We start from the raw sequence: 21,865 nt of genomic DNA, 5'->3' as shown, positions 1-21,865 counted from the left end.
AAACTGATATAACAAATCTTAAGCATAAAAACATGGGAGAGAATGATCTGTAGGATCACCAGAGTTTCCTCATGACACCTCTCTGTAACCATCAAAGCATAAATAAACTTTGATTCTCCCAGTTAAATTAAATACAAACCACAAAGTATATTTGGTTACTATGGCTTTACAATTTCACATTCCCTTACTGGATGAAAGACATTAAGTTTCAAACTAACTGACACTGCTTGCATCCAATTCATTTTTTTATTTTTTTAATGCTGACAATGAAGGATTTTGGGGTCGGTGGCACAAACAAAACTTAAAAATATCCAACTCAACTTTTGGGATTTTCCACAAAGCTTCAGATGTACCAAGCAACCCATCTAGGATGGGAATACCTGACTAGATTAACATTAAGATAACAGTCATCTTTCAACCAACACCCCACAGTCTGAATTTTTTTTTAAGGAGCTTTTGTTATGACAAAGTCACCCAGTGGCAGTTCTGGTACCACAGAAACTGTCTTATCAGGCATGACAATACAAAGTTCTTGAACTGTGTATCAGGATTCTCGTGTCATTCAACTCTCAGGTTTGATTCCTCCAGGTGATGTTCTCTGTCTGATCCAAAAGAACTCAACCTGTAAAAATTTCCCATTCCCTAAATATGAATACTATTGCTCAGAAGTATGAGATGACATATTGAGGAAGTCAATGAAGGCAACTGTGGTTATCAGGATAATTTAATATTGGCTAATCTGCTAATGTTCCCACCTGATATGCCAGTTAGGAAACTGGGAGAAGACTGGCAGCAATGTATGTGTTCATGCCCTCCCTTAGTAAACCAGAACACTTAACATTTGCAGCTCTACAAAGGTGACTATGCAATCTAGAAACATTTCCACACCACACTACCCTGCCCCCCCAGTCATCTAAGAAAACCTCTAATTTCCACCTATGTGTTTTGAAACATCAGACATGGAAGACTGGCTGCTGAAATATTCAGAGACTGTAAAGAGATGCCTCTCTTGCATACCTGGCTCATATGACTTATTTATTGGTTTGAGACAAAGTAATTGCCAGATTTACAATTCTCCTCACCTCACCCGGTAGGCAGATTTTCTCACATTCACTTTTAGCATGAAGAGCAGATCACTAGCTGTTGAGATCTTCTGATTGTCTACATATTTCTCTGATTCCAAAGATCTTAAAATGTATGTGATCTTTACCGTTTTTAGGTGTTTGTGTTGCACTGCACCCTTGAAATAATTATTTCAGTCTTTCATGGGTTTGCCTTCTGTCACAGTCATCTACAATTTAAATTCTGATAGCTCTTAAATAGGCTTGTCTTATAAAGAATAGATGAGCTCAGCCTCTTCTGACCTTAAATTCCATGAAAACTATCACATACATTTTGACTAGTACTGGAAAGGCAACCTAACCATGCAGTGAGAACATAAACCTCAACTGGTAACAGTGAATAGCATCGAGTAATGAAGATCTGTACTCATAGCTCCAAGACAACTGCCTCAGATCCTTCGTAAGTCCAATTACAGAAATCAGTGCAGAGGGAACACTACTGAACCTAGGTCAGTACTGAAGGAGTCTAGGCTCCTCTCTCCTCCATTAAAGTTGGCAGAATTTCTTCAGAGACTTTCTGAACTGTACTGTACACTGCGAATCTCAGAATCTTTCTTTAGGCTCAAAGTGACCTTCCTAGCTTGACTTCGTTTCTAAATGCTCCTTTTTTTGGTGAGTACATCTATGGCAGGTCTCTTCTTCAGATAACTTTCTTTGTGCTGGTCTCCAAGACTGCTATTCCACTATGGCTGAAGCCTGGATGAAGCCCATTTGCCTACTCTCAGCATTCTCAATATTTCCTCATGTTCTACAAAGACTTTTGTCACTTTCTCCAGGAGACAGCCTGAATTGCACAACACATCACTACCTTTCTGAGAAAAAAAGGCATGTAAAGACCCACTTAAAATCAAGAAACAGATGGAAATACCTGTTGTATCCATCTTCCAGAAGAATTAGTTTAGTGCAGGACAGACCAAATTTGAAACCTGCATGTGGAAAAGCTCTACATAGAAAGGCTGACAGCATTCTGTCCAATGGGCCCAGGCAGCACACAACAACATTGTACGAGATCAGGTGACTCCTGAAGAGCTTTAGCCAGATTAAGAATTAGCAATGCAAAAATAAACCAAGTTCCACCTTGGTTCCCCAGGCAGGAGACAGAACACTCAAAAGCAGGGTCTCTGTCACCTTGTCTGTCTCTTACGCATGATTTCTGCCAATGTAAACTAGTACCTCAACATTATGTGGATGAAGCATATAGAAAGGTGACACTACGAAAAACAGAAAAAAACCACCTTTTTACGTTTTACAGATTTAATCTTTGCCCCACTAAACTGAATAGGAATCATCTGGAATTCACTGGATGCAGGATCTTGCCCTGCACACAAATGCATGCTTCAGGATGGCCTACATAATGTACTAAAAGCAAAATTTCAGGAAGGTTGATTTGGCATATCTGCATAAAGCACAATAATTACCATGTTGAAGTAAGACCGGACTTTGACCCCTCTTGCCAAATCCCAAACTATGACATTTCCATCATGTCCAGCAGAGAAGAGAACTCTTGGATCAAATGGATGAGGTTCAAGTACAAACACTTCATCTTCATGTCCCTGAAATTAAAAGATACAGCAAGATGAACAAGAGAATTGTCTTAAAATACTCATCTAGGAATTCAGTATAACACCACTAGTAAATGCAATATTAACCTAAGAAAGTGTCCAGCAAATAACTACTTTAAACAGACTTTTTTTTTTTTTCCCCACTGCTGTATTACACCGTTTTCTTTCCAGTTGCAATTTTAGCTTCCTAAGAAGTATGTCAAGTATATCACCTTCACAAGTATGTCCTAATACTTCTGGTAGGATTTTAAAAGATTAGAGTCCATAACATTTGGTATTTTTGGTCTTAATGCTCTGCATATTTCAAATTGTATAGCAGAGTAGAAGTTAGAAATTTAATGAAAACCCATAAAGAATCAAAGAGATACATAACTAGAAGCTAGAGAACAATATCTCCAAAATTAATACTGAATTTTAAAGCTTTCTATGAAATATTTCCATCACTGGCTGAGCATCTAGTTACTTATTTTCTCAGCTACAAAAAAAGTACCAGACATAGATAAAAATGTTTGATTTAGTCTAGCTAGAAGACTATTTTTTATACTCATTAAACAATTAAGTTTCAGAAGTGTCTTTGCTGAAACTGGGTAAATTTACCCATTAAAGGTATTTCAAAACATTTGTCAAATTAAATAAGGCTAAAAAGAAACAATTGTTTCATTCTCTCCTTCAAGATCACACATCAGGGAGAAAAAGTCCAAAATTAGTTTCAGACATCTTGAACAGCAATGTTATTTGCAACTTTAAAGCTTTATTTTCTAATAAGCAGCTGACAGACATCACTATTACCCCTTCAGTTATCCAGAAACATTTTCTAAGGCAGTTTTCATACAGAAAAAACAACCCCAAAACACCAGAAATACACAAACAAACAAACAACAAGAAAAACCACATAAGGAGTAATTTTGATAATACACATGTAAATTTTGCATTCAGGATTAAAACATCAAGATGGAACACCTTACCATGAGAATATGAATGAGTTGGCCAGTGAAAGAATTCCAAACTTTCAGAGTCATGTTATTTACTGCAGTTATAACAGAGTTGTCATGGCGGTCCCATGCTACCATGGTTACTTTCAGCTTTGTGATTTTATCTTCAACTCCTTGTAAACTTTGCCTAAAACAAAAGAGCAAAAGGTTTCGAAGCAATCCTAGTTTGACAAAACATTTTTATGTCCCTAACATGTGAAATACTTCTCTATTTTTCTTTATTACAAAGAGAAGCATTACTTCTTCAAGAAACTGAAGAAACAAGATGTTTTCTGTTATGTAGCACATGCAACCACAAAACAACTGTAGCTTAAAGAATGACCAGAGTCCTCTTAATATCTTAAATAATATGTTGATCTGTTTTTCCGGAAAGTGCCCTGTGATACTTACGACCTAAGCCAATTCAATTTGATAGCTACAGTATTTGTTGTGACATTTGAAGAGTAAAAATTCAAACTACTCAACCAGTGAACATTAATTTGTCCTGAAGAGTATTTGTAACAAGTAGTTACAAATGTGGAGAGAAGTATTCTGATGTCTTTAAATGAGTTAAATTCTCAGCCTTTATTTAGGGACTATACCACCACTCTTACATCACTTTACTATCAATAATAGTGGTGCTTTACCTTGCATGTACTTTATTTTTATCCCTATGAAACCCCAACAATAGCCATCTGTAATACAATCTATCAGAATACTCCAAAATTCTATTTTTCTCACTGTGGTTTCAAGATGATTCAACACTGAATTCTCTAGCACATTAATTTCTGGGAAAACATCAACCAAACACAACAACAGCATGTTACCACCAAGTAGGCAGACAAAATACAGAACCTTCCATATAGTAAGCACTCCATTACACAACAGTATATATCAAACAACTCAATAACAGAAAATGTAGTTATAGCCAGATTCTCTTCTAGAATCATTGCAGAACCCAGGAGGCTTTACAAGCTGAATTCACTCTTCCCTTTCAGTGCAGTAATTTCATTTTCTTTGACAAAATTGTGCTTGTGCAGAAAACATCAAATTTGGAACTGCACTTAGCCTCTAGTGGAAACGACAAAACAGCATTCAGTTAAAGGTGCTTTACTGAAATAAGCAGTTCAGTTCCTCAAAGAAATTCACAGCATTTGTGATCATGATGAAGAATTCATTCCTATTTTTTACCAGGATTAGGTAAAACTAACAATTCTTACAGGCTGCACTTTAAGAAAGAGCAACTCAGTCTGTTCTCAGAGTACCAGTGTTTCATATGCTCCTGTCCAACAGTTTTATACCCTTGTTTTGTTGCATCTGCCCATAACTGACAAGATACACTAAGCTGTAATTTCATTAGATGTTTAGATCAGATTTAGCCTTTGCTTCCATCCCTCTCTTGGCCTTTCAGACATCCTTCCACAGGATTACACCTGAAGTAATTTTTTTTTTTTTCCTTATTAAATATCATCCTTCAAATCACACAGAATTATTAGTAAGGGGAAAAAGGTTTACCCCTTACATCTTTCTAATGTATGTCAGTTGGAAAAATCTCCTCCATGCCAAAGTAAAACGGTGCAAGCCACAAGCCCTACTAAGTTATTCTCCATCTTCAAGGCCTCTTTTGTTGCTTGTTCCAGTGTACAGAAGTTTCCCATACCTACAAAGTCTTGTAAATTCTCAGTCTGTTTTAACAAATGAAAAGCTGTTACAGAGCCAGTGATTTATCTGTTCTGCCACATGGCATGAAAGAACCCAATACGGCTCTTCCAGGCATACAGATTCCACAGTATCTTTAAGTATTACTAAAATGCAAGCAGTCTCAAGAACAGATCCGACCTGGTTTTCTCACTTCAGGAATAAATACCTATGTAAAAAGCCATATAAATTTGACCTTTAATGTGTTTTTAGTATCTTTTATTCTTTTAATCTAACTAAAATACTAGTGGAGCTATTATGAGGACAAGCTACTTTCACAGCTGAATATATAGTCAAATATTTGTTTTCATTGGACTTCAAGAGCTAGACAAGCATACTGCCCATTTAAACAGTAATACTGTGAGAAGGCGTTTCCCCCTTCTTCCTCCCTCCCCCAATAAGTCAGCAAATGATATCAATGGCCTTTAAGTATCTACCTGATAGCAGAACATTTTACATCACTTACCCTGCTGGGCGAGTGGCCATATCTAATAAAATGCTTTTCCATTCCTTTCGCTTAAATTGCCAGATTCGCGCTGTTCCATCACGGCTTCCACTCACAAATCTAACAAAAGAAGAAAAAAGTTACGTGGACAACAAAGGCAGATCTGTACAGAAAAGACACTTGAAAACTGAAGTCCCAAAATTTAGAACTTGAGAAGGGAAGCTATAAGTTAAGTCCAAACAGCGTCAGAATACTGTACTACTGGTGCTAAGTGAAAACCACCTCCCACAGCAGTGAAAAAATTGAAGACCTGTAAAAGTGAAATCCTGAGGCCCCGTATTATTAAAATAAAACAGCAAGAATCAAGTAGATACAGATTATTTAATTGGATGAACCTTAAAGCAAAAAACAGGTATTTTTTAAACAGCTACTTCCAGCTGAAACTGATATTTACAAATGTCCACCGGGTCAAAAAACTAGCTCTGAATGAACAAATTGCTTACCTGCTACTACTATTAGAAAACTGAATGCTGTCAACTTTGTCCTATATAAAAAAAAGAGTAGGAAAAGAAAAAAAAGTCAACTATGAATACAAAATATCCGAATTTATCCAAAGTATTATTTTAATCAAATACATATGTAATTTTTTAAAAGTATTTACAGTATGAAACTCCAACTCTGATATCTTCTCTGGCTGACCTGATCCAAAGAAATAAACCCTAATGATGTGATCTGTACTTCCAGTGGCCAGAAACATTCCACCTGAGAAAAACAAACAAATAAGACTTAAGCAAAAAGGGCCATCTAATGTTATTAGAGTACTTTCATACAGCTGTAACATCAAATACTTAAATGTATTATTCCCTTTATAGCTGTATCTCATTTCACCTATGTAACTAATCTTTAAATAAAAACAAGATTTAGAAACTCTAAAGTTTAACTGGAGTTAAATGACCTCACATATGCTCTCAGATAAATACAAATCTGCAGATGTACATGAAAGATCAGCTAACAACAGTAATCTGTTTGCAACTAAACCTCAGAAGCCTCAATCTTAACAAAAACTGAATAAAATTTGAGGATTAGCAAACCCTGAAAATAGGATAGTCATTCTGATACTTCATCCAATTATTTAGGTTGTATTCTTCAATTGCCAACTCTGAAATCAATGAAATTCAGACCATAAGACCCTCTTTGTCCCAATCCCCATAAATTCCACCTCGGATAAGGCCGAATCTCAGGATCACTGACAAAAAGGTATACGTCATGTTTTAAAAGACTGGCAGTCACAAGAGACTTACTTTCAACATTACATATTTAACTGTTTTCAAGAATTTCCATATTACCAAGCATTAATGCATAGATTCTGAATTTCTGTTTTAAGTTTTTGGGTTTTTAATAGCTACTTTAACTTGACTGCATCTTATGAACAAGAAATATGCTGCAGTAAATGTATTATACTTTTATCATTATACTTTCCAAATGACTTCTTATACCTATATACGGGAGAAAAAGAAAAAAACAGAAGTCTTTTACCAGCACTAAAAGAGGAACAGATCATTTGGACTCCGGGACGAGGGCGTTCTGTAAACTTTGTTGGCCTTGGACTAGAAATAAAGAAATAAGTTAAACAATTTCCTAATAGGGCTTCAAAAAATAAGTCAGTATCTTAGAAATAAAGCACAGAAGGATAAAATTAAATATGAAGGAACAGATGGCTGCCCATCTATAAACAATTTTGTGTGACTATGCTTCATGATCTGATCTTTAGGAAACTAAGACATCCAGATGGACTAAGTAATCCATGTAACAAGGAGAGTTGTCTCACAACTTAAATACCATTCCCCTCTCCCCTCCTGCTATACAAAACACTCTCCCGAAGTCATCGGCAAAGCAGAACGGAAGGCACTAGAGCCAGTTGCCCACGATGTTCAGTTTTAAACCACTAGGTGCACTGGAACTCAGGTTTTCCTCCTGCAGCACATGACTGCTTTCACAAGAGACAAGCAGGGCTTGCCACTCTTTATAGAGGACTGCAAGAGAAATTTAAATAAACAAACAAATAAATATTTAAATAAATAAGATACATTATTAGAATACACCAGTTTATTCAGAGGACATGTATTCTTTGTGGGCTAGCTCCAAATACTGCCCAAAGAATGGCAGGACAATGGTTAGAAGTTTGTAAGGATTTCTACTTTATGGCCTATGTTTTCTTTTAGACACTTCAGAACCTGATGTGCAAGCAGAACTAAAGCTTCAATAGATTTAGCACTTTAAGAGTATATAAAACCAAAACAAATCAGATCTGGCTCTTCAATCATTACTTCAATTCTGCTCATGCACTGCAGCAACCTCAGAACAGTAGGTGGTCTTGCATAGTTTACCATCTGCAATTTTCACTCAAAGAACAAACTTACTAGGGAACAGCAGCATTACACCCACAACTGTCATCACTAAAGATTTGTTTCAACATAAAAAAGAATGCATATTCATAACTTATCCAAAATTTTATCTTTCAAAAGCAAAATGGTCTATATAATGTATTTCAGCTGAAGGCAGATGTATAAGAGACCTTTCTTCACTAATCATCTATTGTTATCTCAAAGAAAAGTAGTAAGCATTAAACTTCAGTGGTGCCTATGTATAAAACAAAGTAATAAACACCATGAACATCAGTTAAGAAATCATTCTCCAAACTGTCTATTCAGTATAGGCTGTTTTCTGTGAACTTTCCTCCAGGAGTTTTAATTCCCTGCAGACTTATGACAAGGAAACTTCACAACAAGATACATGAAACAAGACAAAAAACTTACAGCAGTGGAAACCCTTCTTAACTGAGATACTAACAAAAGAACTATCAGATGATTCAATATGCAGCTTACTTAATTTGGAGCAAGTGTAAATAGATAAATAGGCTGCTGTTTTCTTCCACTGTGGTTTGTGAACTCTGCCTTTGGAGTTAGGACAGCTGTAAAATAGAGCAAGTATGCACTTACGTTCTAGTTTGAATAACCGAGTTAAATTCTCCAACCTATGTCTCTCTAATGTGTGCTACTGTAGGCATTAGGAAACAAAAGATTATGTCATTCTTTTATGATAGAGCAGACTGTGGTCTTTGCAACATAAGCCAGGCAATAAGTATTCTAGGGAAGCAAGGTAGGGGGATAAAAGCATAATTTTTTGCAACATGCAGAAACCAAACTAATTGTCTTGCTTTAAAGCATTCTCAATCCAACTATTAAGTGGCTGGAAGGCACTAGGGTACCTTCACAAACACTTGATAAACAGGTCCAGAAAAGCCCTGGTCAGACATTTTCCTCTTGGAGAGTAAAAGCTCAACACAAATCCAGAAATGAGACGCTGCAGTCCAAAAATAACCTGCACTTAGAGCAGCAGACAAAGAAGCCATTTCGTCTATAGGCCTCAAGTAAGGGACACTTCAGCCATATAAATGCCTCAAAATTAGGAATGGTTACCTAATTCAGCTCTACAGACTAACCTCAACCTGGACGTGTAGTGGCTCAAGCAAGACTTCCCAGGAAACACCTGTGTGATATAACCTCTCCAAAAGAAGTATTTGCTCACGAGCTAACAACCAAGGTTCAACATGTCAGAATTCTGATGCATGACCAGCCCCTTTAACATCAAATGCCTTCTGATTAAGAAAAGCAGATGGGAAGTATAACATCACACTGATGACAACTAAGAAATCAACATCTTGTCCAAAACAGGAACATCAAAATCATCAGCACATGTTTTTCCTATCCTTTTTTTTTTCATCTTTTTAAAATTATGGGGGAAAAAACCCAGTACAGTAAGCTCCTCTACCCAAATTTGTGAGACTGTTTTGCTGCCTTGCTCCTACGGTCTGCCAATAACAGACTAATAATGGAAACATGATCCAAACAGGTGGCAGAAGACTAACAAGAAAACTCACCGTTTTTCTCAGAGAAGACACATCTGCAAATATTTAGCAGTGCAATTCATTTAACTTTGATGCACTGATCAGTTGTAATAATTCTCCCTTAAACTTGAGGCAGATTATTCTTCATTTTCTGTCCCCTTACTGTCAACTGACTGAATCCAGCTCTTGTGTTTCCTATCACCATCCAAAATAACAACAGGAGACTAAATACAGGAAAAATCTTGGTTGCCTAAATTTTTAATTGTTTTCCCATCCTGTTTGGACCACATTCCCTGACGTCCTTACCTGCAGTAACAACTAACCTTACCATTCCTCTATATGGCAACCAGAATCTACCTGGAATGTTACTGCTTTCAGACATACATGGTAACTGTCTGGTCAGAAATCTCTTCACTGAAAGAAGCACAGAGGAAGACCTATAGTACTGAAAAACATGCATCCACACTAGTCACAGAAGCACGTGAACAAGGCTGATCCTTCTCCTTTGAACAACATGAGAATTCTGTGGTTAGCCATGCTAATAGCTGCGATTCATCCTACAGCACCAAATCTACTGTAATGTGTCCTTCTGCAATTTAACAAAACAGAGGTCTGTCACCAAGGATCTCCTGTCTGGGCCATATGTGTGACCTAGATACTGAACACGCCTCAATTAACGACATTATCATAAAATTGGGAAACCAACATAGGAAGTCTCTAATTTCAGAGATACTATTAATACTGCAGGAGAGCTGCCGGCAAAGCCGAATACAAGGATTTTTGAGATCTAAGAATAAAGCAAAATAAACATTTGCAGAGATTAAAAAAAACCCAACAAAACAATCAACTAAAATAAAACCAAACAGAAAACAGAACTGGCAGAACTGAGATAGGGCACTAGACACTAGGAGGCTTAAAAGATGTCTAAGTCCATTTTAATGGCAAATACTACAGTTTTCAAGGTAGTGAGTTTTCCAGTTTTTCATGATCTGTTGAGATAAAATAATTGCTCCATCATATTTTGATCTTGTAAGTGGGGAATAAAGAACAAGATTTTGCGTTTCCTCATCTCCTGACGAAGCTGACAGGGAAAGAGTCCCTTCAGAGGGAGTTCTTCCCAGGAGGGACTAAGTCCAATTTTCATTTAAAGACAGGGAGCTGATCCAGTAGACTTAACCATCGAGCTGGTTTCCACTGAAACAGTTTTCAGTGTAGTTAAGAACAAAACAGGTTATTTTTAATTCAAGAGCACTCGGAAGACAGTAGCGTATGCAAACGCTGCCTCTCCCATATTTAATGGAAAAAGTTCAGCAAAGTACTGCTGGCATTGCCAATCATCTTGAAACTACAATCAACCACGTGATCATCATGAGGCTGCGCAACAGCTCCTAATCTTAATTTACTGCCAGATGATTCAAGCAGTACCGAGTATAAAAAGCAGGGGGTGGAGTATAGGTAGATACAGATTTTTTTCTTTTAAGCAGATGAAATTTCAAGACTTCGCCACCAGTCCCCATTTAAAGTACTGGATGATTCAGTAGCACTTTCATCACTGATAATAAATGTATTCCTGATGGACAGGCTGCAGTGATGCTCAGGAAGAACACAAAACCAAGTTCTGACTTAGGCATGTGATAGCACACTTCTTCACCTGTACGACCCAGATCTTTTGGTCTTGCCTGAAAGCTCCCATTTCCTAAGCTTCCTTGGGTGGGAGTGGTACTGCAACCATGATACATGGCTGCAGGCTCAGAGTCTGAATAACTGTTGGAAGAGATCTTATTTTCTCTGCCAGCTTTTGTCTGTTTTAGAGATACAGTAAAAAAACCAAACTTGTTTCTGTTAAGTATTGATAAAAGGAAGAACGAACTTCCCACCCCACCAGTTATTTTCTCCTCCAGATAGCCTACATGTCATATTCTTTAAAAAAATTACCTCACAATAGGCCGTTTGAAAAAATAACTGGAATTTCTATTTTTCTTGATACTCTTTTATTGCTAGCACTCATTTCCCCCCATTATTGAATGGATTGCATGTTGCTGCAGTTCTGGAAGCAGATCCAAAGCTAAAGGTGTAAGAAAGTGCAATCACTTCATTGAAGACTGTTATGACACTGACCATCCACTGCAGCTTACTTGTGGAAAATTACACCGGACTCTTAGTTTCCAGGTATCACTTATTTTGGTTTACTGGAATATGCATGGCAACCACAGCTAGAAAAGTTTATAGCTTAGCTGTAAGTAAAGCTGTAAGTGAAACTTCCCATAACTAACAAATTCCCCTGAACTAGTATACTGTTCAGTTCAGGAAGAGCTACATCAAGACTTTACTGTGTGTCCAACTATTCTGATATTGTATGTGACATACAGCTTTTTCCAGTCCAAAAAGACATATCTGTTTCTTATTTAGACTTTACCATATTTTTATCAAGTCTTAATTGTATAATCATAGATTCTTTTAGTCTTATGTTGGAACAAAAAGTGTCAGTTACTTCAAATACTTAATAGGTTTATCAAGTCCAAAGATTCAAGACCAGCATCCTGCCTCTAAAGTAGTCAAAACTGAAAGTGTAAGAGCAGAAAAAGCTCCTCCTTACAATTTGGAATTGGCTACCCTCACTTGATATCCTCCAGTACACTAAGGGCCAAAAAGCAGTTACTCATCATAGGCCCTCCTCAAGACACCCATGACTGTTCATGTCTCATCTTCATGCATTCATCTTTTTTCCACAATGAAGAAAACAGAGCTGAAAGGGTTCCTCTGTCTTCTCAAATGCAATGTATAAAATATTTCCAGAACAGAAGGTACGGATGACAGAATTCCAGTCTCAAAACTTTATCTGCATTCTGTAGTTAATCACTGCCATGACTTGGTTTTCCAGACCACTTCCTTGAACTGCACTTCCTTCCTTCAGCTGCACGAGACAGATGAACTAATCTCTATGCCACTGCCTGATCACATCTGCTGTGACTACTCAGAAGTGAAAGCATTACTCAAAAATCCTTTATTCCTTTAATATTTTCTGAGTGCATCTGACTGTAGATTTTTGTTCTCCATTTTATTCTCTGTATCATCATGGAAAGGAATGAGTTGAGAATCCCCTACCATAACTCACGTCAGCTTTCTCACTCCGTAAGTTTTACCTCAAGATAAACCCCATGCGACCCCATGATGCATCCAAACATTCATGATTTCTAAACATTCACCTCCCAGCTCATATACCATAACCCACTTAACTCTCATGGACTCCGCTATTCTCCAATGACAGCATTTGTTTCAAAATTCAATTCCATAGACTCAAACTTTACTTAGGAAAAGGACAAAAAAGAAAGAAAGAGAAACATGGGCTCGAAGGTTTACAAATCAGGCAGATTAAGATTTCATCTTGTCAACAAGAGCTCAGACTTAAGAGACATTAAGAAAAATAATGTGGTGGCAACTCCTCTCCTTCACACATTAAAAATAAGCATGTAAGCCATCTCCTCCTCTCAGTAAGAAAGAGTCTTAATTTGATTACAGCATGCACCAGTCAACAGAGGATTAACAGCCTGAGAAGCAGCTTCATCTACAGTATCAAGAGAGCCAAGATGCCCAGAGAATGTCAAAATAGTTCAGGGTCAGACAACTAGAGAAGTATCTGGGCAAACATACCTACAAGCCCTACATAAACCTGATGCACTTCAGGAGAGTAATTCTAACAGCAATTATCAAAACTACAAGAAAATGGAACCTACCTGCCAGGAGAATACATCCCTAAGAACATATCCCATCCCCAAAGCTAAATCACTAATGATTACCAAAACAACTATTTCCAATATTAAGCTACAGGTGTTTTGTGATAAAGGAAAAGAAGGAGCAAAAAGAATCTGAAAGCCAATTAACAAGTTAATTTTAAAAAACTGTCTCTATTTGAGGGTCCTGACAACATCAAAATGTTTCATACTTTGAAAGCAGAAACTTCAGGCTCAACTTCAGCCACCAAAACACAGCTACCCAAGAATTCTGCCTCCTGCCATGCTACTGTAAAGAGCAACTAAGAAAAGGTAATACAGATAAGGAAAGAACAAACATCAAAAATACCCCATCCTACTAGGACATTACAGCCTCCTAAAAATCCCTGGATTTTCAAGTCTAAATTGCAATCATTTTACCAACATAATTTTAATTTCATTTGGGATTGAGGTCAGAACAGAACCAAAAAGTGCCAACTTTGACATCACAAAAAACAAACACGATACCTCATTAGACTTTTTTACAAAAGTGACAGAGATACAGCAAAAGAGTAAAAAAAGTTGCATGCTTCACTCCACAAAATGTTATATGATCAACTTAGTCCTTAAAAGACAAGCAAGCAATAGCTACATCACACAGTGAACCAGCCAGTGACAAGTTTTGGTTTAATCAATTTTTTTATCTCAAACATTTGTACATTATGCTTAACTACAAAAGGAAAAAAAAAAAAGCAACTAATAAAACAGCAACTAACTTTATTTTAAGGGTGCCAGCATCCCACAGCCAGAAGCATATTGTTCCATCTGCCCCAGTTGAAGACAAGTATCGCTTTGAGCCACTGCACAGTGGAGAGAACTGGCGGAAGAAATAAAAAGAAAAGGTCTCCTGTTAATCTGTTCCAGATGTTTTAAGAAGTTCCTCAAGTCATTGACTTCTGACACAAAACTGTACTTAGGGAAGGTAAATTATAACTCACACCAAAAATAACACGATGCTGCTCAGAGCTAATCTCTTCCTTCAGAATAACCCTTCTGGGTTACTTGCCAAAGCACTCTGGATTCTCCCTCCCCACAACCCATGTTGCACAACAGCACGAAACTCTAAACAGAAACAAACCAAAGTATTCAGCAATGACTGCAGCTCTTACTCAATGTACCTGTACTATGAATCACAGCCTACAAAGGAGCTATACTTCAAAACAGAACTGCCCACATGCGCCATTCAACTTTTTTTGAACAAGAATTATGCTTGGCATTTTTCAAGGGTCAGGCATTTTGACAATAGACACGTGTTATTTCACAATGTATAACATGAAAATTCCTTCTGACTTTATGGCTTTGTTGCCAGGCATGCATTTTTATTACAAAGAACATTGGGTGGTTCCTTTTGCAGTCAAATGATTAATTTTCTTGCTCAGGTGAATTTGCAAAGCAAAAACCTACCTGCAATGATGTTATCGATGCACTGTGGCCCTGCAGAACTGCTAAGGGTGCACAAGTTCGAAGGCACCAAACTCTGATCATTTTATCACAGCTTCCAGCAGCTATCATGGTGTTTTCATAGTTCACTGCCATATCAGATATTTCAGCTGCATGCCCTCTTAAGGTAGCCAATAATCTTCCATCATCTGTTGCCCAGATTTTTACAAGGCAATCATCTGATCCCTAGAAGTAAGGCAGAAATCATTTTAACCACACCATTAGTGATTTTGATGTTACAGTTAACTAACACAATTAACCAAAAAAACAGAACTAGTAGCACACACAGATAAACATTCCCATCCCCCCAGCTTTCAACAGTTTTCCACACTGCATTCAAAACAGAACATGAGATTACATTTTCAATAGTATATACAAAGCATAAAGCATTTATAAATCATAAATCCTGCAGCAAGTTGGATTTACGCTCTTCAGCAAGACACTTTTTGCAAAACTCCAGCCCAAATTGCCAAATTGTGGCAATACACTGAAATGAAAATTTACATTAAATGTGAAAATGAATTGCGAATAGGTGCAGTGTTTGCTTGTTAGCATTATACCCACTTATGTGCCTTACCTTTGTAGCTTTATTTTCATGCCCTACCAGCATTAGTTGTATGCTTACCAAGTAACAGTGAGGTAAAGAGCCTGTTTTAACAGCTATGCCATTATTAAGCTGAAATACCATAAATCTGCGTTGTCTTTCACATTAATGAACATCAAAATGACCAATTTTTGTCAACAAACACTACCTATTCATATTTAACTCCTATATTGCTGATCTTCCCACATCATTGTAACATCTGCTTGGCTGCATACAGCAAAGTCACAACCCTAGTAAGAATTTCAGAACTTAGCCTTTCATTTTTTATTGCATCTGAAAGCATTTTCGCAGCTCACTCGACACAATGGCATTTGAACACTGCAAAGAGACACTGACAGGAGAATTGCTGTAAACATTTCACTCATTTGCTTAGGTTCAGAAGCAATATAAAGCCTGGAGTTGGGTTTTAACACGTGCATCACTGATCTGCTACTGGACACGGACACGTGCCACAGCAAGCTACAATGTGACACCATCGTAGTATTTCACCTGGGTTTTCCTCTTTTATCTGTGTACAGAAATCCTCTAGGATTTATTCCTTACAGACATCAGAAGGCAAGGCAATACTATCATCCACCTTTTATAAAAAAAGGTATCCAAAGTACAACAGCCACATTTTTAAAAGACTGGCAAGCATTCAGTAAATACAAGCACCTAACAACCAAAAGTCTCATATTTAGAGGCTATTTTCAACATTACAGCTTTTACAAACAGGTAAATTATAGATATTTTCCTTATTTAGTACATTCTTAGACTACATTTATGCAGCTACGGAAATTCCACACTGCCACAGCCCACTTTTGCTACTGTTCTGGGCAGCCCAGTCCCAGAACACCAATACCCAGCTTGGCAGGCTCTCACCAATGCAGCTACTACATGTGGAGTAGAGGCAAACACTCCAAGGCAATGCTTTCAGGAAGGAACCCAGGTACATCCTGAAGCTACTGGAATGCAGAAAAGGATTTAGAAAGCTTTTTCTTCCCTTTTCTAAATAAATACTGACTAGCCTGTTTACATTAATGCTGATGAATAGGCAATTTATTTCCCCTTATTTAACTTTTTATTATTACTATATTTTAAAAGAGTCAGTTCTCTACCTGAAAAAACAGCTACATTTTGCTCCTTAGTTCAGATTCAAAACTACTATTTGGGAGAAGAAGAACAGCATACATGCAGTTACTTAACAATTATATACCCAATTCTCATTTGTAGCAACACCCTGCAAACCAGGCAACTTCCTCAGGCTTACATTCTGTTCAGTGAACAAGAAGTTGTTTCTGGCTCACAGGCAATTATCCACAGCAGTTTCTCTCTTCCTTACTTATACCAATTCAGACAAGACACACATCCCTCAGCACAAGAAGATACAGCTATAGCCCCAGTTTGTGAAACAGTTGAAAGCAAGTTGATTGTATTCAGGTACATTGAGAACACACTTTTTTCTGCAGTTCATAAATACAGGTTACTCTCTACTGGTCTTCAGCATTAGCAAAAAGGCTACTTCGGAGCATTGGTGACATTTTAACCCCACAGAATATCTTGCAGGGGGGCTCCAGACATGTGAAATAAAGGTAGTTTAAAGGTATAGCCCACACTATTTCTACTTATGCATAAAACTTCCACACTGAAATTGTGGTAAACATTTGCCTTATTTAACGGCTAGACTGCTGCAGTGCCAGCCCAGGGAAAATAACCAGACTCTGCAGATTTGAACACTGACAGACAGAACCACTGAGGTGGAAAGGGACCTCTGGAGATCATCTAGCCCAACCCCCTGCTCAAGTATGGTCAGCTAAAGCAGGTCACACAGGACCATGTATCAACCATTTCTATTCTGTTACCTTCTGCACACTTACTGAGGATACCCTCTGTCCCATCACCCAGGTCCTTAAAGAACATGTTAAAACATACTGGCCACAATACCAAACCCTGTGGTACACCCCTAGTGACTGGCCTCCAACTGGACTTTATACTGCTAACCACAACCCTTCAAACCTGGCAGTTCACGCTATTTTCAATCTCACTGTACTCCCTTAGCCTGTACTTTATCAGTTTGTCAGTAATGATGCTATGGGAGACAGTGCTGACAGCTTTGCTACAGTCAGGAAAAAACAGCCATCCACTACTACCCCACATCCAACTTAAGTCATTTAATCGTGTAAGGCTATCAAGTTGGACAGGAATAATTTCCTCTTCATAGATCTATGCTGATCATCTTCTTGTTTTGTTTGGTAACGGCTTTCAGGAGGATTTGCTCCATCAGCTTCTTAGGTGATTGACATGAAGATTTATAGTTTCCTAGAATAACCTTCTTGCCCTTCCTGAAGGCAAGAGCGACAGTTGCTCTCTTCCATTCCTCACGAATCTGTTATCATCATGGCCTTTCAAGACAATCAAGAATGGCCTCACAGCGTCACTGGCTAGTTCCCTCAGCTCTCCTGGACCCGTCTCTGTTAATGCAGTTACACGATCCAAGGAAAAAGAAAGTAAGTAATCTATAGGCAAAACTGCACAATAACCAGTGAACCTCTGTTTTACACTAAAAGTCCTAAACCTCAAGCACGCTAGAGCACCCTACTAAACAAGCACCATTTTGGACAGTGCCACAACTGTTTTCTGAGCATTAATCTTCAATTTTTCTATTATCCTTAGGCATTATCATTAAAAAATAAGTAAATAAATAAAAGGATCAGAGAAGCCTAGAAGCAAGTACAATACAAATTCTGTGGTTTTCTCTTTATTTTTTCTAAGCTAGGACTCTCGTACTCATTAATCACAACTCAGCAACCCAAGTATATATATATTAACCCAATGTCCTGGGTTCAGCAGTAGCAGTCATTTTTCTCCTTCTTGGTAGCTGGTGCAGTGCAGTGTTTTGACTTCTGGCTTGGGAACAGAGCTGATAACAAGGATGTTTTGGTTTGGCCAAGGACTTTGTGAACCTCATGCTCTGCTAGGGAAGAGGGGAAGCCAGGAGGAAGCAGAGACAGGACACCTGACCCAAGCTGACCAAAGAGGTATTGCATACCACAGCACATCATGCCCAGGAGGTAAGTGGGAGTTAGGCGGAAGGGCTGGGAGACTGCGGGGGTGGAGAAGCTACGGGTCGGTGTTTGGTGGGGCTGGAGGGGGTGAGTTATCGGTTGGCTGGTGGTGAGGTGATGTATTCTCTTCCCTTGTTATTTTCCTTATCATTGTTATTACTGGTGGTAGCAGTAGTGATTTGTGTTATACCTTAGTTACTAAACTGTTCTTATCTCAACCCATGGGAGTTGCATTCTTTTCGATTCTCCTCTCCATCCCTCTGAGAGCAGGGGGAGGAAAAGAAGGTGAGGGGGAGAGAGTGAACAAGTTACCTGACTGGGTTTAAACCACAACAGTTCTTTTTGGTGCCTAACATGGAGCTCAAGGGGTTGAGATAACGACAGATCTGACCGGATTAATAGTCACTCGTCACAATGCTGATTTATTGGCTCTCAGAGTTGTTCTTGTTGATCTCACAGTTTCAGAATGTAGTACCTTACTTAGAGCCGGTATTTGCTGTGTTAGTGTTTATCAAGTGTGGGGCTTGGGCTAAGGTTCTTGTCTCACTGTGCTTTATGGCAATGACTTGTAATACGGGCGGGCTCCAGCAGCAGGGCGGGACGGACGTGGCCGTGGACTTGTACCTGGCCGTCCGGCTGCTCTTCACCGTCCTGGCCCTCGCCCTCGCCTCCGTCTTCGTGAGGCCGCGGGGAGCCGAGGGGGAGCGGCCCCAGGAGCCGGCGGCTGCTGAAGTGACCCGAGAGAGCAGCCCCAGGGACCAAGCGGCGGCGGGAGCGGGCCGGGAAGCCGTGAGGGGACGGCTGCCGATGGAGGAGGCGGCGGAGGAGCCGAGCCGCACGACGGCCGAGAGCATTCCCCGGCAGCCGCCCGCCAAGCCCCAGGAGGACGCAGGAGACCACGCAGCATTTCCCAGCAAGGCAGAGGAGGAAGAGCTGGACTCAGGAAAAGAGAAGCTGGTGGTGGGAGAGCCGGCAAGCACAGCAGCTACACCAGCCCCAGTGACAAGTACAGCAGCATCGTTTGGGAGTTCTGAAGGTTTTGAATGGCCTTTGGGTATCCTTGGGACCTGCCTGCTGACTGTGACGGGGATCAGCATGTTGGCACACACACAGACTGTGTTCTACCCACCACCACTTTGTCTGATCTCAGAAGTTAAGCAGAGTCGGTTTTGGGCCTTGTCTGGGGTTAGACGACAATACAGGGGGACCAGGAGATTTTCCCCAAGACTGGACAGTCATGAGTGGCAGGGTGTGTGGGACAGTATGGGCAAGTATCTAGACCCAAGCTAGCCAAAGATGTATTCCATACCACAGCACGTCATGCCCAGGAGGTAACTGGGAGTTACCTGGAAGGGCTGGCAGACTGTGGGGTTGGAGGAGGTATGGGTCAGTGCTTGGTCGGGCTGGGGGGGGCGAGTTATCGGTTGACTGGTGGTGAGGTGATGTATTCTCTTCCCTTGTTATTTCCTTTATCATTGTTATTATTGGTGGTAGCAGTAGTGATCTCTGTTATACCTTAGTTACTAAACTGTTCTTATCTCAACCCGTGGGAGTTGCATTCTTTTTGATTCTCCTCTCCATCCCTCCAGGAGTAGGGGGAGGGAAAGAAGGGGGGGGAGTGAGTGAACGAGTTACCTGACTGGGTTTAAACCACGACACCCAATTTACTTGGCGTGAACCTCAAAAGTCCTCCCAAGATATCAGAACTTGTTCAAACTGTGTCCTTGCAAACTGTCACAAGTGCTTGCAGTCTTTGCTCTTTGCCCCCACCATGTCAGACTGCACAAGTATGAAAACCAAGTGCTCAGTACTCTAGCTTGTTCTCTTTCTCTCTCAAAATCTTAAGCCCTTGAAAAAAAAACATTTCCTTCTAAATCACTGCCCTTGTTTTGATTCAGACTCGCTGAACTAAGGTTCAATAAATGAACCTACTGTGCACTTTATTCTACCTTTATTGCTACTTCCCTTCAGAAACAGGTCTTAATAGGTAGAACTTAGGACCATCCCAAAAAGATGCTCACTTGTACTTAACTTCTACAAGAAAAAAGGAAGATTCAATGACATTTTGAATTACCAGTTGTTGAACTGCATTTAAATGTAGTTGTTAACCTTACTCCTATAGAATATCTTGAAAGAGACACACAATGTTATTTGTTTAAAAAAAAAACAACAAAACCAAACATAACTGATTAGCTCAACCATAGAATTTTTTTGACAACCATATATACACAGGCTAATTTCACTTATAGCTTGATTTATTCACTTGTAAGTTGCTAAGAAGCTAAAGAGAAGGAAAAAGGTTGGTAAACAAGCTCAATAATGCACACTGCCACATCAATTCTAATGAACAAGTTAACACAGGTTTACAACGGAACTAGCAAACTTGCTGTTTAGAGCTTTATAAGCAGTTTAGAGGAAAAATGGGGCCCTTTATCTCTAAACTCTATTTATAAAGCTCTAAGCAGTTTCAGTTTTAATCCCTTTGCTTCTTTAAAAACAAACATAAGAGCACTCTATAAAGCTGTCAGATTTGGATTTTTTTACCCATGCTTACAAAGTTTCTGCAACTCTTCCTATATTCTAGATTCCAATTTGCATTTCTGTATCTAAAGCTTCAGAAAGTTTAAAACTCTTCATGATTATCTGAATAATAGTATCAGCTCATTCTGTTCTACTGTTATCATGATGTTACTAAACAACATGAAAAAGCTTGTGTATTCTTCTCAAAACTACAGTCACCACCAAAACACCCCAAGAAGCAGAGAAGACAACAACGGTGTGCATGCACATGTGCATGTGTAAAACTGATGCTGACAACAGCTTCACTGCTCAGAAGAGAGACCTGAAAGCAGAAGGGAATGCAGAACCCCAAGCTTCCAAAACACTATAGAAGGTGAAAATAATTCACATGTGGATTTATCTCTTTCTCAAAGCAGTACATGCATGAGAACAGAACCAAGCCATTAACATTAATTGCATCATAGTCCAGAAACCTCAAACCACTGGTCCTGTTTTTCTTGGGGCTGCACAAATTAATTAAAAACTACTCCATCAACAGAACTATACATATTACATCAAACACGCTTCTGCAAGTCTCACGTTGTACAGATCAATATCATGAATAAGCTGCTGACTTTACAGCAAGATTACAGCCTGCAGACATTTTACCAGATGAACAGATTGTTCAAAGCACAGGAAAAAAAGAAATAAAAGAGAGAGAAGTCAACCAATAATCAAAACCCCGCATTATGAGAGCCCTAAAATGCTGCCTGCAGAGCATAACCGATGGGCAACAACCTGCAC

At 39.0% G+C, this 21,865-nt stretch overlaps 1 protein-coding gene across 3 annotated transcripts in view; it reads right to left on the bottom strand.

Annotated features, from left to right (window-relative positions):
- Positions 1–21,865, bottom strand: part of PHIP (pleckstrin homology domain interacting protein) — a 105,505-nt gene that overhangs the window by 59,241 nt on the left and 24,399 nt on the right. For all 3 annotated transcript variants that reach the window (XM_057412499.1, XM_057412497.1, XM_057412498.1), the window contains exons 8-15: positions 14,879–15,100; positions 14,191–14,291; positions 7,334–7,404; positions 6,459–6,559; positions 6,301–6,341; positions 5,819–5,917; positions 3,649–3,802; positions 2,540–2,674 (exon numbers count right to left, since the gene is read on the bottom strand). In XM_057412499.1, the coding sequence (XP_057268482.1) occupies positions 2,540–2,674; positions 3,649–3,802; positions 5,819–5,917; positions 6,301–6,341; positions 6,459–6,559; positions 7,334–7,404; positions 14,191–14,291; positions 14,879–15,100 (924 nt within the window). The remainder of the gene's footprint in view (positions 1–2,539; positions 2,675–3,648; positions 3,803–5,818; positions 5,918–6,300; positions 6,342–6,458; positions 6,560–7,333; positions 7,405–14,190; positions 14,292–14,878; positions 15,101–21,865) is intronic.

The sequence above is a fragment of the Pezoporus wallicus genome, unplaced genomic scaffold (genome assembly GCF_028554395.1).
Source record: "Pezoporus wallicus isolate ANWC-B61680 ecotype Strahan unplaced genomic scaffold, APGP_CSIRO_Pwel_v1 contig_4788, whole genome shotgun sequence".
NCBI classification, from domain to species: Eukaryota; Metazoa; Chordata; class Aves; order Psittaciformes; family Psittacidae; genus Pezoporus; species Pezoporus wallicus.
Note: the sequence above shows the minus strand (reverse complement) of the source record. Positions and strands in the feature narration are given on the sequence as shown.